The 16,578-nt window shown below is 34.9% G+C and overlaps 1 protein-coding gene across 5 annotated transcripts; it reads right to left on the reverse strand.

Annotated features, from left to right (window-relative positions):
- Positions 1-7,324: 7,324 nt before the first annotated feature.
- On the reverse strand, positions 7,325-14,788 carry LOC122294387 (putative disease resistance RPP13-like protein 1). 5 transcript variants are annotated; one of them, XR_006237595.1, is made up of 3 exons: positions 11,148-14,788; positions 10,898-11,038; positions 7,325-7,749 (listed from the first exon to the last, which is right to left on the reverse strand). XR_006237595.1 is itself a non-coding variant. In XM_043103083.1 (2 exons), exons 1-2 carry the CDS (start codon positions 14,660-14,662, stop codon positions 11,020-11,022), a joined length of 3,534 nt encoding a protein of 1,177 aa, XP_042959017.1. In that variant the 5' UTR covers positions 14,663-14,788; the 3' UTR covers positions 7,325-11,019. The 5 variants fall into 5 exon arrangements, 3 of the variants coding, with proteins under 3 accessions (XP_042959017.1, XP_042959016.1, XP_042959015.1); XR_006237596.1 differs by having other exon boundaries at positions 10,893-11,038; XM_043103083.1 differs by having other exon boundaries at positions 7,325-11,038.
- Between the last annotated feature and the right edge of the window lie 1,790 nt (positions 14,789-16,578).

Consider the following 16,578-nt stretch of genomic DNA (forward strand, 5'->3'; position numbering starts at 1 on the left):
CTCAATCGCGGCTTTAGGAGTCCTTAAGATAGAAAGATTGTGGACTGGTATGCTTTGGGGAACAAGTTTAATAAGAATCAACCGCGCCCCGCTAGATAACAATTTGGTTTGCCAACCCTCCAATCTGGTCTGAACTTTAGCAATCAAATCATCAAAGTGAGCAATCTTCAATCTTCCAGAAAATAATAGGAACTCCCAAATATTTAAAAGGAAAAATTCCTTCCGTAAAACCAGTGAACAAAAGAAGAGCCCGACGTCTAGAAGCAGAAACCTGCGAAGAGAAATAAATAGAAGATTTGATTTGCTAACTGCTTGCCTCGACCACTGTTCATACTTCCTCAACACATCAGTAATAGCTTTCAAGGAAGCCTTGCCCCCATTACAGAAAAGCACCATATCATCTGCATAAAAAAGGTGAGAAATAATAGGAGTACCCCTTGGATGATAAAACGAAACAATCTTACCCATATGTATCTGATTTTTTATCATCCTCGAAAAGATTTCCTCCACAAGAATGAATAAATAAGGAGAAATGGGGTCACCTTGTCGCAACCCATGACCACCTTTGAAAAAACCTTTGGGAACCCCATTCATTACTACAGAGAACCAAGGATTAGTTATAGAGTGACGAATCATCAGGCAAAAAAACTCAGAGAAACCAAAAGATTTAAGAACATGCATAAGAAAAGACCAGTCCACCGTATCATAAGCCTTAGCCATGTCAATCTTCAAAGCAACATTCCCACCATGAGCTGGTTTATTAATAGCGTGAATCATCTCTTGCATCAAACTGATATTTTCAAAAATGCTACGGCCCTAAAGGAAGGCTCCTTGTTCAGGAGAAATAATTTTAGCAAGCAGGGGTGAAAGGCGATTAACCATGATTTTGGTGTAAAGTTTATAGAACACATTGCACAAGCTAATCGGTCTAAACTTATCGAAACTCGTCGGATTATCCACCTTTGGAATTAAAACCATGAAAGTTGCATTAAAAAACCGAGGAAGAGCCTTACCACGGAAAAATTCTGCCACCGCATCAACTACATCGTTACCTACAATATGCCAACAAGAACGATTAAAGTCCGACCCAAACCCGTCAGGACCCGGGCTACTATCTTTCAGAATGGAGCAAAGAGCATCATAGACTTCCTGAGAAGAAGGAACACGAGTAATAATATGATTATCGCTATGAGATATAATAGGTTGGACAACATCCTCCAGGTTAGGCTCTTGACAACAGTTACCACCCTGCAAGAATTGAGAAAGATAGGATCTAGCCCCTTCGTGAATCTGCTCTAGAGAGGAGAGAATAGAACCATTCTCTAGTTTCATCTCTAAAACCTCTTTATGATTCCGACGACTAACAGCATGGAAAAAAATAGAATTTGCTTCACCCTTCTGAATCCAGCCTTGTTTAGCAATTTGGGCTAAGCGCTTTTCTTCCCTGTCCAACAATGCTAAAAGATCCAACTGTGTAGCAACAAGATCATCCTCCACCTCGTTCGAATAATCAGATTGTAATCTAACTTCCAAGCCCTTTATCCGATCCTCAAGATCCACTATATGAATTTCAGTTCTACCAAATGGATAAACCAGGGTCTAAAACTCTTAGTATAAATGCTTGTAAATAATAACATGCATATGACATTTAATACATGTATTTAACAATAATAACATATATTTAGTAAAATTTTCATACATGTACATAACAGTAAAACATGCATAAAAATTTAATTTAATTTAATTTAATTTAATTTTTATTAAAAAAATTTAAATAAATAATATTAAAAAATAAAAATAATAATATTTTAATCTAACCTAGGTCGGGCCTACTATTCAAGCTCGTTCCCCTTCTTTTTTTTTTCTTTTATTGGGCTGGGCCATAATAGTGGCCCATTGACTCGTTTATTTTTCTCTTCACTCCTTACTTGGCCCGAGCCCACGGCCCGACCCATATGTTTGAAAACATAACTAAATATGATCTTCAGCATTCAGTAGCAGCCGCACTACAAGCTTCAGCCGCAACTTTCAATTGCAACTATAGGTGTTGTCGGCGAGGTGGGGATGGGATCGTGTCTCTGTCTTTTCTGCCAAAGAGCTTCAGGTCATCTTCTTGTCATTTTTTTCCTTTTGTTCTCACCAAAGAATTAATGCGACAGTGGGTGTAAGAGCCCTATGCCACCATTACAGTGACACTAACAAGGAGGTTCTCAGCCTCCTCATGGCACTGACTTCCCTTTAGCTGATAGGAGCTTAAACTGGCAGGGGCAGCACCCATTAGACTTCCCCATTGCAATACAATATACAAAATGAGAAAAAATATGAAACATCACCCAAAAGTAGATGCACAATACGACAAGGATCCCAGGGATAAATCGGAAAACTCAAACCCAAAATATATACACAATGTTGCTACTTGGTTCAGATCTTCGTGAAAACAAACACAAAAAAGATAAAAGAGAACAACATCATTAATCTCTGTCAGATTGAAAGGCACTAGTTTTAGTCTTTTGCAATACGATAAAATTACAGTACACGAAATCACATATTCATTATATATTTTTTTGAGATTATAAAAAATCTGTAACTTGATTTTGATACCACATGTTAAATATTTTAACAAGAATTTTAATAATTGGATTTTTGATTTTCTATAATCCACAATAATAAAAAAATGATAAATAAACACTTACCTTTCTCTATCAGTTTGATGAAAAATTGGATTTGGCTATGAGAGAAGTATCACACTAACAACTTTGCCTCTTAAGTGTCTCTCGATGGCTAGAGGTACTCTAATATTGTAAGTGAGAACTCTTTAACCCCTCAAAGCTTTTTATAGATTGCCAACCATCACAAAATTTAGAGATTTTATGTTTCACTATAATTGGATATAGAGATATTCTAGTCCCACTGCAACTCAATAAATTAATTGATAAGATTGAGCTAATCTAAACCCACTAAATATGGATGTGTGAGACATAGATTTTAAATAAAAATCTTACAATTATGTGACACTACTAGCCTACGTGAATGGAGTGTTACATTTTGCCAGTCACTCTTAGGTCCAGTGATGGAATTCAAGTCAGTTCTGCATTGGCTTTCAAGCTATTCTCATGACTGATCAATGAAATAACCCTAAAAATGTGACTTTTTGCCCAAAGAGACAAGTGCTTGAAACGACATGATGTATTTCCCATATTAATAATTTTGAATCTTCTTTTCTATTTTTTGTAATATTTATAATTTGAATATTTGATGTTTTAAGCAAGGGAACTTGTAAGATAAACTTCAAGAAAACCATAGGATCACAGGTGGATGAGGTATCACTTCCTTAGCATCTTCTCCACCTAATGACCACTCATGACTCCGGGCAAGTTTGCAGCTTAAGATGAGACACAAAATTTATATCTGGTCTCATTTCATTTCATTCAATCTTATTTAAAAAAATAATTCAAATAAAAGATTTTCAAACTAATTGTTACAACTTTTTCAAATTAATTATTGCAACTTTTTCAAACTTTCAAGTAAAAAATAAAATACAATTTCAACTTTTTCAAACCTATAAACAAAAATAATATTATAAAACTATATTCTTACAATATTTTAATTTTATAATATTTTTATTCAACTCTTTCTCTCTCCTTTCCCAAAACCTAAAAAATAATCAACTCAAACTATCTCACTACTATTTATAAAATATCTTACTATTATTTACAAAATTCTTATCTTATGTTACTCCCCAAACCTACCCTTAGTGTCAATGGAGCTTCTGGTTCCAAAATAAGTAAATAAAAACAATCATTGGAGGGCCGAATAATCCGGCCTACATCCAAAAATAACTGGCTATTTGTGTTTTGTATAATTAATTTAAATATGAATCCTTTTTTCAATTTCTAAATTAGTTATATATTGAATTCCTTTATTATTTATATTATTTAAATTCTATATCTAATATATAAACTAAATATTTACATATAACTAATTAATAAGGAAACTTTTCAATTAAAATCTGAAAAAATCCTACCACTATTTGAACATACAGATAGAAGCCTTCGAACATATTTTCTACTCCTACCAAGCTTTTATTCATCTAACCTGCTAGAATTACCATTCAATGACCGTTCAAACGTTTACTCCTATATGTTCAAACATCCAAATCGACTGTTCGAATGGTTACTCAAAGTCCTACTATATTTGATAACTTAACCCACCAATTTAACGTTCTATTATTCCAAATAACTGTTGGAAGGTTTACTATATTTTGGATCAAACAGTTAAGTACATGTTCAAACGATATTTCTAATAGGGACAATTGTGTTCGTCCAATATATTTTGTTCAAATGAAAAATATTATGTTCAAACGGGTAACGACATTCGGCAAATTTTTGGCACGAAATCTGATTTTTGTCCCTAAAAAACATATTTTGGGACAATTTTCATTTCGTTCCAAAAAGTTTTCGTCCCAAAAACAAAATTTTGTTGTAGTGACTCATATATCTTAATGTGTTCCTTTGTATTGTCTAGAATGCTACCACCACCTAGCCCTTTCAGCAACTTCCTTACGATTACTTAACAATTCTAAAAGCTGCACGACGGACTTCAAATCTAAAGTGCATTTTCAAGAAGAAACTTAAAAAAATAAAATGTTTGAATTCTTAGGAAGCGAAAGCTAGATAAAATCTTGTAAAAAAAAAAAAAAAAACTTCATAGTGAACGATATGATGGCTCGGCTGAGTAATGCTAGATATACTTATGATTTATGCAATCGCCGCACGTTCTTTTAAAATACTATTTCTTCTACTGTGAGGCGAATTTGGAATCCAAATTATGTCCTTATTTATACACATGCTTTCGAGTTGGCACTACATGATGGAAGAAAACGATGAACAGATAGTAATGATAACACCTGTCAATTCAATCAAGGTTCTAACTTCTAACAATAAAATAAACCAGATTCTAGCATATTTAGGCCTTTTTTGTTTTCATACTCATTCTCATCTCATTTAATTTAATTATTATAATTTTTTCAAATTTTTACAAAAAATAAATAAACAATTCAAGTTTTTCAAATCTAAAAGCAAATATATATATATATATATAAAATATATTTTAATAATATTTTATTCAACTTTTATCTCATCTCATCTCATCTACAAATACAAACAAGTTCAGAGCTGCAAAACTTGGGCAGAAACAGAGCATTAAGAGTTTCAGCATGTGATCTTTAACCTGGAAATCTAGTGAGCTAATTAATTCCAATATTTGCCCACACGCATGCACGAACACACTAAGGTACATGCATCTATGTTTTGTCCACTAATGAGATCCTTCATATGGTTTTTTTTAATCCTGTTACCAATTTACTTGTTAATATGCCGCTTCCTCAAATATAAAGAAAGACTATTAAAAATCTGGGATGATAGGAAATAAAATGTTGACCTTCCGGAGCTATACTATAGGGGTATTGTCTTTTTGAGCTTAGATTGTGCTTCTTTTGTCTGTACATGTAAAAAAAAAAAAAAAAATTAGTTTGCTCAATGCTCTTCAGAATGGATTGATGTTATTAAATTTCCACGATTGCTGATGTTTTGTTTCTTTGTCGGTTTCAAAAAAAAGAACGCGGCCAAGGGTGATGATAGCTAGAAACAACTTTCCCCTCCCTTGTCTTTCTGTTCTCTTCTTTTCTCAGGATTATTTCAATGGATAAGCAAAACAGAAGGAAAAATGCAAAGTCATAGGTGATGATACATCACCTTTCTTGGCTTTGGAACACTTCATCACCAATATCCTTTTCCATTCCCTTATGACTGACCGATTGTTCTTCAAGTTTCCGTTCCAAAATATCAATCATCCTTTCATCACTCGCATTTCGTAGTAGTAGTTGTCAGCAGTTTTAGATCGTAATGATCGTTATTTTTCTGTAGTTGTTATTTGATCTTCTCTGAAACTGTGGTATTTAAGATGGGGAGTGCAACATGAGCATGAGATATTTTAATTTGGTGAATGGAACTCCAACTGCTATTTTTTGTTCTGCATTTCTCCTTTCTAAGTATCTCATCACACTTTTGAATTAGTTGAAAGAGTCCGAAGGAGATGTTTACTGACCAAACTAATGCTTCTTGTATTTAGCCTGCCATATTTCTGAGAACAGTTTCCGTTTATTTTTTATTTTTAGCTTGTTAAGATTGTGAGGCTGGTAACACTTATGTAGATTGAGCATTTGGGCAAATGCAATAACTTTAAAGGGGCCTAGCTCAACATAATATTTGAATCATTATCTGAAAAATGAGAAAAGCTAGTTGTACAAAGAGATCTTATAAACATCAATTTACAAACTGGCATGGCTTAATGTAATGTGTTAGATCTATTTTACAATAAAACATAATTCACAATAAAATATACCGACCATTTCTCCTGATAAATATGTACAGTTTTGTCATGCTCGTAATGCAGTTTAACAGTCTAATAATGCCTTCTGAATGCTACAGATCATTTTCATGGTATCTGCCTTTTCAATTTCAGGACAGCTATAATTTCTATCATGCATGAAGATGACTCCCCTTAATTGATAGAAGTATCAAGAATCTTGAAAGATGTTCTGTAGGTAGATGCATGCCACTAATCCATTTAGCGTTCTGTTTCCTTGGAAGAATGATTAACCCAAATAGATCACTTGGTGCTCTAATCATTTGTTTACTTGGTAGGCTTTGCTGTCCCTTTAATGTAAAATTATGCAACGTGCTGAATCGTAGAGCTGCTAGATTGGCAGGTGCTGGTATGGTGGCGGCATCACAGGTGGAAGGACTAGAAGTGATGTTAAAACAAGAAGAACAATGGTTGCTATTCAAGGGAGTTTGTATACAAGCAATACGGTGTTTAGGGAATACCTGCATGAAGCTTTGTGGGAAATATTCAAATATCGGGGGAAGACATTCCTCCATATGTCATTCTTAAGGTAATCGAAGATGGACCAAGCATTAGAGCAGCTCTCCTTGCCACCACATATTCAAAGGACAGTGTGTAGATAGCGTACAGTTGCTATGAATATATGTTCAATTACATACAAATAACCCTTGTAAATGTAGAGTTCTTTTTCCATATCTTCTTGTATAAAGGAAGGATCGTCCACATATAATTTTTGGTTTTTCTGAAATTTCGATCCATTGATAGATTGATGTTGGCAATGTGAAAATGATGTTTGCTATAAAATTTTCCACTCCCAGTCTTGATTTTCAGGAATGATGTCTTTTTGCCTTTTAAATTTTCCATCCCGAGCCTTTGATTATAAGATATAGGAAGTGGGTCTTATAATGTTCATTTATTATGATAGAATTGTTCGATAGATATTGTAGAATTCACTTTATATGTCTCTATCACTTGAAACATTACAATTCGGAGCAGAAGTACTTGAGGGCGAATTGAAATCACAATAATTGAATTTCTGAATCAAGCAAACTACATAAATCCAACAGATCATGAAAAAAAAAAGGGAACAGTTGCAATGAAAACAGTTTCAATATAAAGCCAATTGTCGTCGTATCCTGAAAGTTAACTAGCATTCTAAAACATCGTTCCACGGAATGTTCCAATTCCACTTGTTAGTTGCTAATATATTAGCTTCTCATCTCAACTCTTCTCAGCTTCCAACATGTTACAATTTGACAAGGCAAAACTTCAGTGTAGATGAACAGTCATTTTTCATGATTTCAATGTCAATTTACTCCTGCCCACATTGATCATGTCACGTGTCTGCAAATTAACAAGTGAAAAAAAAAATATCACATGGAAGACCAACCATGAAAAACAAAAAATAGAACAAGGTAGTCCCTTGCTTTTACAGTCATCCAAAATGTTTTTTCTACTCAAAATTCTGAGCTTCCGATCAACATAATGGTTTTGCCTCCTATCCCTAAATTGACAACAGCTCCACTGACATCCAAAGAGACAAAAAAATAGTAGCAACCAATGGCGCAACCAGCAATTTTTTTGAAGGGAGCCAAATTTTCAAGTATGTGACTCATTGAGATTGAAAAAAAAAATAGTTATATATAAAATTAGATCTCGATAATATGCCATATACACGTAGAAATAAAATTCTAAAAATAAAATGTCTTAATATATGTTTTAGATTTTTGACGTTAATGTTTCATGGAATAATATTCAATTATTATTTTTATAATGAAATATTTAGAATTTATTTGCTTAATAGAAACTATCAAGTGATCTTTTAGAATGTCATCTTTTATTCTAGTATGTAAGTTAGTTTATTAAGTTTAATATATAAATTCTAGATATTTTCAAGCACACTAAGCCTATAATATTATAAAAGAGATCTTAAATAACTTTTTTCTTGCTCAATAAAGTCTAAACTATAAAACACCTCAACTATTTTTCACATAGATCACCATATCATGAAATGAGGTATGATGGGAAGGATCATAAACAAAAGGAATACAAAGTAACTAAGCAATCATATTGCAACACACAAGAAATACGTGCAACAGAAAAAGTGGATGAGAAGCATATTGCAACACACATGAACTGAAAAGGCAGTAGGAATGTAAAAAGGCACTGGCATAGAAAAGCAAGTCTGAATTATGAATTACATAGCTACAATAGAATGCAGATATCAGGAAGCTCAATGTCAAAGCATTACCTCTACTACTGTCCATACTGTTGCAGATGATTACTTGTACACAAACAGAAGATCAAAAATTAATTTTAGAACTCTTTCTTTCTAGCTTTTGTAATGTATATATATCTACTATTTTTGTATCATTTAAACATATCAATGAGAAAGGAACTTCAGTGCTCACCATCTCTTTATTTTGAGTTTCTATTATGTTTTTAACATGGTATCAGAGCAAGAATTTTATCCTGCTATCCTCCTCTTCCTCTTCTCCTTCTTCTCTCATTGAGGATCCAAATAGCCTATTTTTCTTACACCATAGTGACAATGCTAATACTGTCATTGTATTACCCCCATTAACTGGTTCAAACTACATCTCATGGAGCAGATCTTTTTTACTTTCCATCTCCATCAAGAACAAGTCAGGTTTTTTGGATGGCTCAATCACCATCCCTAACCTATCAGATCCTTCCTACATTTCATGGCTAAGATGCAATAACATCCTCCTTGCATGGATTCTGAATTATGTCTCCAAATACATTCCATCTAATGTGTTTTTTATGACTTCAGCTAAACAGGTTTGGGACAAGCTCAAGGAACGTTTTGCACAACCTGATGAAGCTCAAATCTATCACATTCAACACAAGCTCAGTGGCATTCTGCGAGGACACATCTCTATAAGTGATTATTTCACACAGTTTAATGCCATTTGAGAAGAACTATATAGCTATAGACCTCTTCCATGTTGTTCTTGTGGTAAATGTACCTGTGATACTTTGAAAAAGGTTGGTGAAGCCCAACAAAGAAACTATATGTTTAAGTTTCTAATCGGTTTGAATGACAACTATGATGTTGTAAGGGGACAAATCATTCTTCTAAGTCCTTTGCCCTCATTAGATAAGACTTTTTCATTGATTTTGCAAGAGAAAAGGCAAAGGCAAGCAAGAAACACAGCCTTGCCTACCTCAAAACCCTTTGCCCTACTTGCCTATTAAAATTTTTCAAAGAAAAAGGATAAGTCGGAATTGGTTTGGCACCACTGTGGCAAGGTTGGGCACACGAAAGATAAATGCTATAGATTGGTGGGATTCCCACCAAACTTCAAGTTTGCCAAAACCAAAGGAACCTCTGCTGCACCTTATGCTGCAAATCAAGTCACTGCTCAAACTACTAGTTCACCTCATGAAGCACCCACTCCAAGTATTTCTCAATTGAACCTCTCTCAGGCACAAGCACAACATCTTATGGACCTTGTCAAGCCATATTGCCTACTCCAGCCTCTATCAAGCCATCAACTTTAGAACTAGATCCCTTGATCACTCCTTACTCAAACCTAGCAAGTAATAATCACTATCTCTCCACCTTCACTAATCCTTCTCAATTCAACATTTTGCACCCTCATAAACACAATTCACCCTCTCATCCTAAGCACTATGATGTTCACAGCACACCATGGATCATGGACATAGGAGCCATTGATTACATTGTGTGCTCCATATTAGACTTCCTAATCCTTTGTATTCCTTTTGTCTGTGATCCTTCCCATCATACCTCATTTCGTGATACTTCCCCTTAAGATGGGCAGAGATGTTTAGGATTCCCATCTTGGACAATAAAAACTGAAAATAAGAGGATGATAGAGCCTTAGTGAAGATGTCTGCCAATTGAAATTTTGAGGCTATGTGGACAGGGGTAATGACTCTAGGTCGGGCCTTTTCTCAAACAAAATGGCAATCCAACTCTATATGCTCATAGAAAATAGGATTCGTGCTCCATATTAGGCTTCCTAATACTTTCTACTCTCACTTTGGATTCCATATTAGGAAGCCTAATATTGTATAACAAAAATTTCGGGATCCATATTAATAATTTTATTATTTCTCTTAAACTTAGTTTTGATTTAATTTTAGTGAGACCACAATCTTGAAAATAAATAATATATAGAAATTATACAAAATTGTAGGACTATACAAAAAAAATTGGGGAGGCATATCTAAATATATTGAAATTTTATAAAATTTTGCAAAGCATATGGGATTATAAATGTTTTTTGGGGGGCCATTTTCTATATTTAAAAAATTATGATTAAAAACAAGGGTGTATTTAATCTTCAAAAAATTATGATTAATATTTAGGTCCGCTAGTATTGGTGGTGACTGATCTTTACTATTACTCTTTATGTAGTGTGTGATTCATCAAAAATAGCATCTACGCAAAGCTAAACGAGATCAAAATGGTATAACATCTATAATAGAGTAAATACCTTACCCATGTTTTGATAGACTTTTGGTTGGCTCACTCAATCAATTCATCATCAACTATTTTGTAGGGGATGTGAGCAAGCAGCCTGCGCCATTCTTTTCCTTTTCTTCTTTTCCACCTTCTCTTCATTAAAGGACAACAAGAGATCCGTAGAACAGAAAGGGAAGTGAGGTGTTGAAGGACCTCTTCTAACATGCAATCCAGCTTTGGACAGTCGTAGATTTTCAGATATTTAAGAGAGGTGAGGTTCTCAAACCCTTTCTTGTCGAACAACGTCAAATTTGGGAATCCACAAATATCCAAAATGATCAGATTTGTGGGAAGCAACCCCTTCTCTGGAAAAGACACCACATCTTCTGATCCGCCTCTAATATTCAAATATCTAAGATAGGCAAGATTTTGCAAATTCCACTCCATCCGACTCTCAACGAGTTTCTCACAATTCCAAATATCAATGAAATTCAGACTGGAAGGCAAGCCCCCTTCTGGAAGTGTCTCAATATTTGTACACCGGAATATAAAAAATTGAGTAAGAGATGGAAGGAGCATGTACATCTTATCAGGTAGCAATCTCAAACTCTCACAATAATGGATCTGTAACTTCCCAAGATTGGTGGCGTGCAATCCTCCTCTCGGAAACGACCCAAAATTAGGACACTCTTCGATAGTTAGAGACAACAAGGCCACTAAATCATGTTGATGTTGTTCTGCAATGGTAAGAGATTCTAGATTCATACAACTTTGGATTTTCAGATCCTTGACATTTAGGAATAAATCCATTGGAATGGACTGCAGAGAATCACAACCGAACAATTTCAAAACTTCAAGGCATGAATAGTACAAGTTTGTTGGGAGCCCCAATTTCTTACAATTGTTTATTTCAAGAGTTTTTAATGCAGAGGGTAGACCACCCACTGGAATAGACATATGTGAGAAAATGTTACTCATATCCACAGCATCAAATCCTCCAATTGTTAGCTTCTTCTTTACATGAATTGGCAATTCCCTTAATATATCCTCGTTACAATTTGTCAGCTTCAACTTCAATTGACATATAGCCGGAGCCCTAGGGAGTGAAGCCAGCATCTTCGGACAGTCCATAATCTCAAGAATACCCAAAGAAGGAAGGTGAATAGGCAGATCTCCCATTAGCTTTGAGCATTTCCGAATATAAAGCTCCTCGAGACGATGGAAAGCTCCTTCATTTTCAGCACCAAAGGAAATCCATTTCTCCCAATTCAACATCTGCTCAAATTTTAAAACTTTTAATGCCCCAAATGACTTAATATAATAAGAACCAGTACTTCCGTATAACTCTTCACCCACTACTACAATTCCATCAAAACCAACAATAGAGAGATTTTGTAAAGAGGGTAGCTGCCCAAGTGCTGGTAAGCTGCAACAATATTTACAATATCTCAGATGAATAGATGTTACATTAGAGAATGAAGGATTTCCTACCCAAGTTGGAAAACCTCCGCCCATGTAGTAATTTATAGTGAGACTTTTCAGGTTTCTGTATGGTTGGAGACCGTTGAGTACATCTCTTTGGCTTTCTGAAATCTCAGTATTTGAACCTGCTGTCCAGTTTAATGCCAACTCTTTAAGGTTCCTTTTATTCGTCAAGCATGCACCTTGTGCATCGGTCAAAGATTCAACATTTTCAAGATCCAAGATAGAAAGTGCTCCTCGAAGATTTGCAAGCTTTCCCAATTCTCTAATGCTAGACCCAGTGCGCTTGCTAACGACAAACATGGTTAATGTCTGGAGACATTTTAGTTTGCCCATATGTATCGGTATCTCGATTATGGGAGTTTCAGTCAAATCAAGATGACGTAAATTAACAAGTTTGTGCATGTCTCTAGGCAATGTTTCAAGAGCTCCACAATGAGATAACTTCAATGTTTGCAAATTGTACAACTTACATAAAGAATCAGGCAACCTTTCAATTAGTAACGTATGAGAAATGTCCAAATAACTTAACTGTGTCATTTTTCCAATTGATTCTGGCAACTCCAGCATTTCCCAATTGTTAGATAGGGAGACCACCCGTAAACAACTTAACATTGGCAACAAATCACGCAATAGTTTTTTAGTTGTGTAGAAACAACATGTTGACGATTCTAATGCGAAAAATGTACGCAATTGCGTAGCTTCTTGAAGAGCCTTGAACTTCTGGAAGTTTTCATACATATCTTTAGCATATGACACATGACGAGTCTTGTTAACGATTCGGTGAGAAATATCAACCTCCAATCTAAATGTAAATTCACCTGATAAAAATTTTGCCAAGTCATTGATGAGATCATGCATCATAAAGTTAAATTCATCCTCAATCGACTTTTGAAATAATGATCTTGATACCAGAGTGACAAAACAATCATCACCAATTTCTTCCATTGTTTTGTTTTCAGTTTCGTGGAGAAGACCTTCTGCCATCCATAATAGAACTAACTGATCTTTTTTGAAGGCATAGTCTTTTGGAAATATTGAACAGTAAGCAAAGCACCGTTTTATATATGAGGGAAGGTGTTTATAGCTTAATCTTAGAGCAGGAAGAATTTCATTTGACAAACTCCATATCTCACTATTCAAAACCTTATCCCATTCACTAACATCAACTTTGTCTCGCAAGAGGGCCCCAATTAGCTTTATTGCTAAAGGTAGACCTTTACATTTTTCTACAATTTGTCGACCCAACTCTTCAAAGTCTGAATGCATATAGGAGTTAGCATCATGAAATGCATGTCTTGCAAATAGTTCCCAACAATCCTCCTCTTGTAACTCCTTTAGATGATGGATTGGAAAAGTACTCATGACTGATGCAACACCAAGATCGCGCGTTGTTACAATGATCCTACTTCCTTGGGCCCCATATTTAAAGGGGTGGCTTAATATCTCCAAATCAGTGTAATTCCTATTCCAAACATCATCCAAGACCAATAGGAATTTCTTTCCCATCAATTTCTCCTTTAGTTGAAGTTGAAGCCGATTTAGATCTTGAATATCACTGGTCAAAGAAGTTACTGCTTCTAGAATTGTTTTCGTTACTTTAAACATATCAAATTCTTCTGAAACACAAACCCATGCTACAAGGTCAAAATGCTTTTGGATGCTGTTGTCATTGTACACAAGCTGCGCAAGGGTGGTCTTGCCCATTCCCCCCATGCCGACTATGGCAATCACACCTATCTTATTGTCACTAGCACCATCCGAAAGTAAGTTATTAATTATTTCATCCACATCATCATTTCTACCACAAATTTCTGAATCTTCTACTAAACAAGTAGTGGGCAATCTTTCAGATGCTTTCCTTCTGACCGTACTAGCTTGTACTAGACCCATGACATTCTGTTGACTTGCTAGATTTTCTAATCTGCCAAGTACCCCTTTTATCCTTACTTCTATTTTCTTAAAAAAAAGAGAAGTATGGATGCAGTTTCGTACCTTACTGGCAATATTGGCTCCAAATTCCGCATCTAATTTGTTTTGTAAGGCTTTTGTAGCAATCTCATCCAAGACGTCCTCTGCATCATAGACAGCATCCTTCAGCTCATCAAGCCATGTTTTCACACTAGAATTCGTAACTTGTTTGTCCTCAGCATCTTCGAGCACCTCTCCCACAGATAGCAATACATTCTTCAACTTGTACAAGAGTTCATCACTCGGTTTTTGTCCCCTTAGGAAATCAACAAACTCGCGGGATGCCATCCTATCAAATAACACTTGAAGGAAGGCAGAGAGAAGCGCTCCTCCTACTAATTGGGCCATGTTTTTTTCTTTGAAAGGTGAAAAAGCAAATGAAGGAAGGTGAGATTGCAAAGAGCAGAGCAGAGAGCAAAGTGTGATTGCAAGTACATGAAGCGTTGCTGATATTTGGACGAATTGGTGAAGTCAATGACCACAGTTATTTAAGAGCCATTATTGGACCCTTATCTCACAAAGGGCTAATTTGGTCCAAGTAATATCTCATTATTAATGACAAAAAAAAAAAAAAACATTGGGATAAAATTGTGAAATAGTTGTCATTATATCATGTTCATGAGCTGGAAAATAATTTTTGGCTTTTCTCGGCCACATAAACAAACTAACGTCACAATCATTAGCTTCAAAGTCTGAGTTTCCGAAGAAAATATCGCAACACTAACATGAATGATATTTCTATAAAAATAAAATAAAATTAAAATAGAATTTAAAATGAAAAAGAAAATCCTGGAAATTCAAGTTGGGAATGGTCGTCGTCCTCTTCAGCGGGCCGAGCTCGCATGTGGTGGACGGAGAACAAGCATTAATGCGCGCATTGAGAGCGATAGGCCAAGAAATCCTTTCCCAAGAAAAAAGAAAAGAGATTTATTAATATAAAATTAAATTAATGGTAACGCTATAGTTACCGGTCATATGTACCGTTTTCCCTTCATCTTGATATGACATGCCACGTGTTTTATTAATTGAAAAAAAAAAAAAAAAAGGCCAAAGCACGTCTTCCGCCCCCGTGGCATATTTTGTCTGAATGCTTAATTCTAAATACAAGTACGTAGTAGTAACCTGGATTCAGCTAGCGATATATATTATATATACTAGGATTAATTATATGTAATAATTTTGGACTGCTATTTTTTCACCTTCTAATGAAATAAATTTTTTTATGCCACTCATACACACCTCATCAAGTATACACTACGGATTATTTTAGTATTGGATAGACTGCTCCTACCTCACAAAATAATGAGATTTTGGTATTATTTTTTATTAAGTGCATTGCCACTTTTAATATTTTTTATACTCCCTTAGGACACAACTGATCAGGTATACACTACGGAAACTTTTTATATTGGATCGAGTGCTCCTATAATGCAGTTAGTCTCGACGTGAGATATCATGTTTAGTTTTTTTCAAATTTTGTTTAGATGATAGTAGTAACTTTTTGTTCATTTTGGTGCAATGGAGAAGATTGCATCTCTCGGATCAGGATAATGATCCCAGAAATTAATTATAAATGATGTCACTTTTGGTGATTGGAAGACCTCGAATATTTTGGCAAATAGCTAGTGTATATATATATTATTTTGGTTCATTTTTTGGTTGATTCATGAGGGGAGGGTCTAATGGTATATTTGCCTCATTTTTGGAGTTGCAAGATATTTTGTGATGAAGCTACATTTCTCTGGTTGATTAATGAAGGGAGGGGCTATATTATGTATAATATTTATAGATACGTTGTTGGAAAAATCTAATTACAAGGACCAATTGCTAGCGTCAATCGCACATGTTTTGACATGATCAGTACGTACAAAAGCATATATGTGCGCTAGATATCATGTTTTGAATGGCAAAATGGTATACATAAACAGCCATTAATACTTATCACACACGTAAATGATGTTACTAAATATTAAACAAAATATAAATATTCATGATACAAAATTGACTTGCCCATTGATCGATGATCGATGATCGATGGATGAGATATCTAACTAGCTACATTGTCAACCAGCTTAGGTAGCTAGCAAACTCCACACTTAGTACGTATATCGTGGTTGAAAAGTCATTTAATTGTGGGTGTATTTGTGTCATGAGAAATATGTAGTTACATTGTTGAAATAATGAAGATTCACTATCGGAGTCGAGATCTCCTTGTGCTGATATATTCTCACTTCGTGATAGACCTATCTCTATTGTGAATACGA

This window comes from Carya illinoinensis, chromosome 14 (assembly GCF_018687715.1).
Source record: "Carya illinoinensis cultivar Pawnee chromosome 14, C.illinoinensisPawnee_v1, whole genome shotgun sequence".
Classification (NCBI taxonomy): Eukaryota; Viridiplantae; Streptophyta; class Magnoliopsida; order Fagales; family Juglandaceae; genus Carya; species Carya illinoinensis.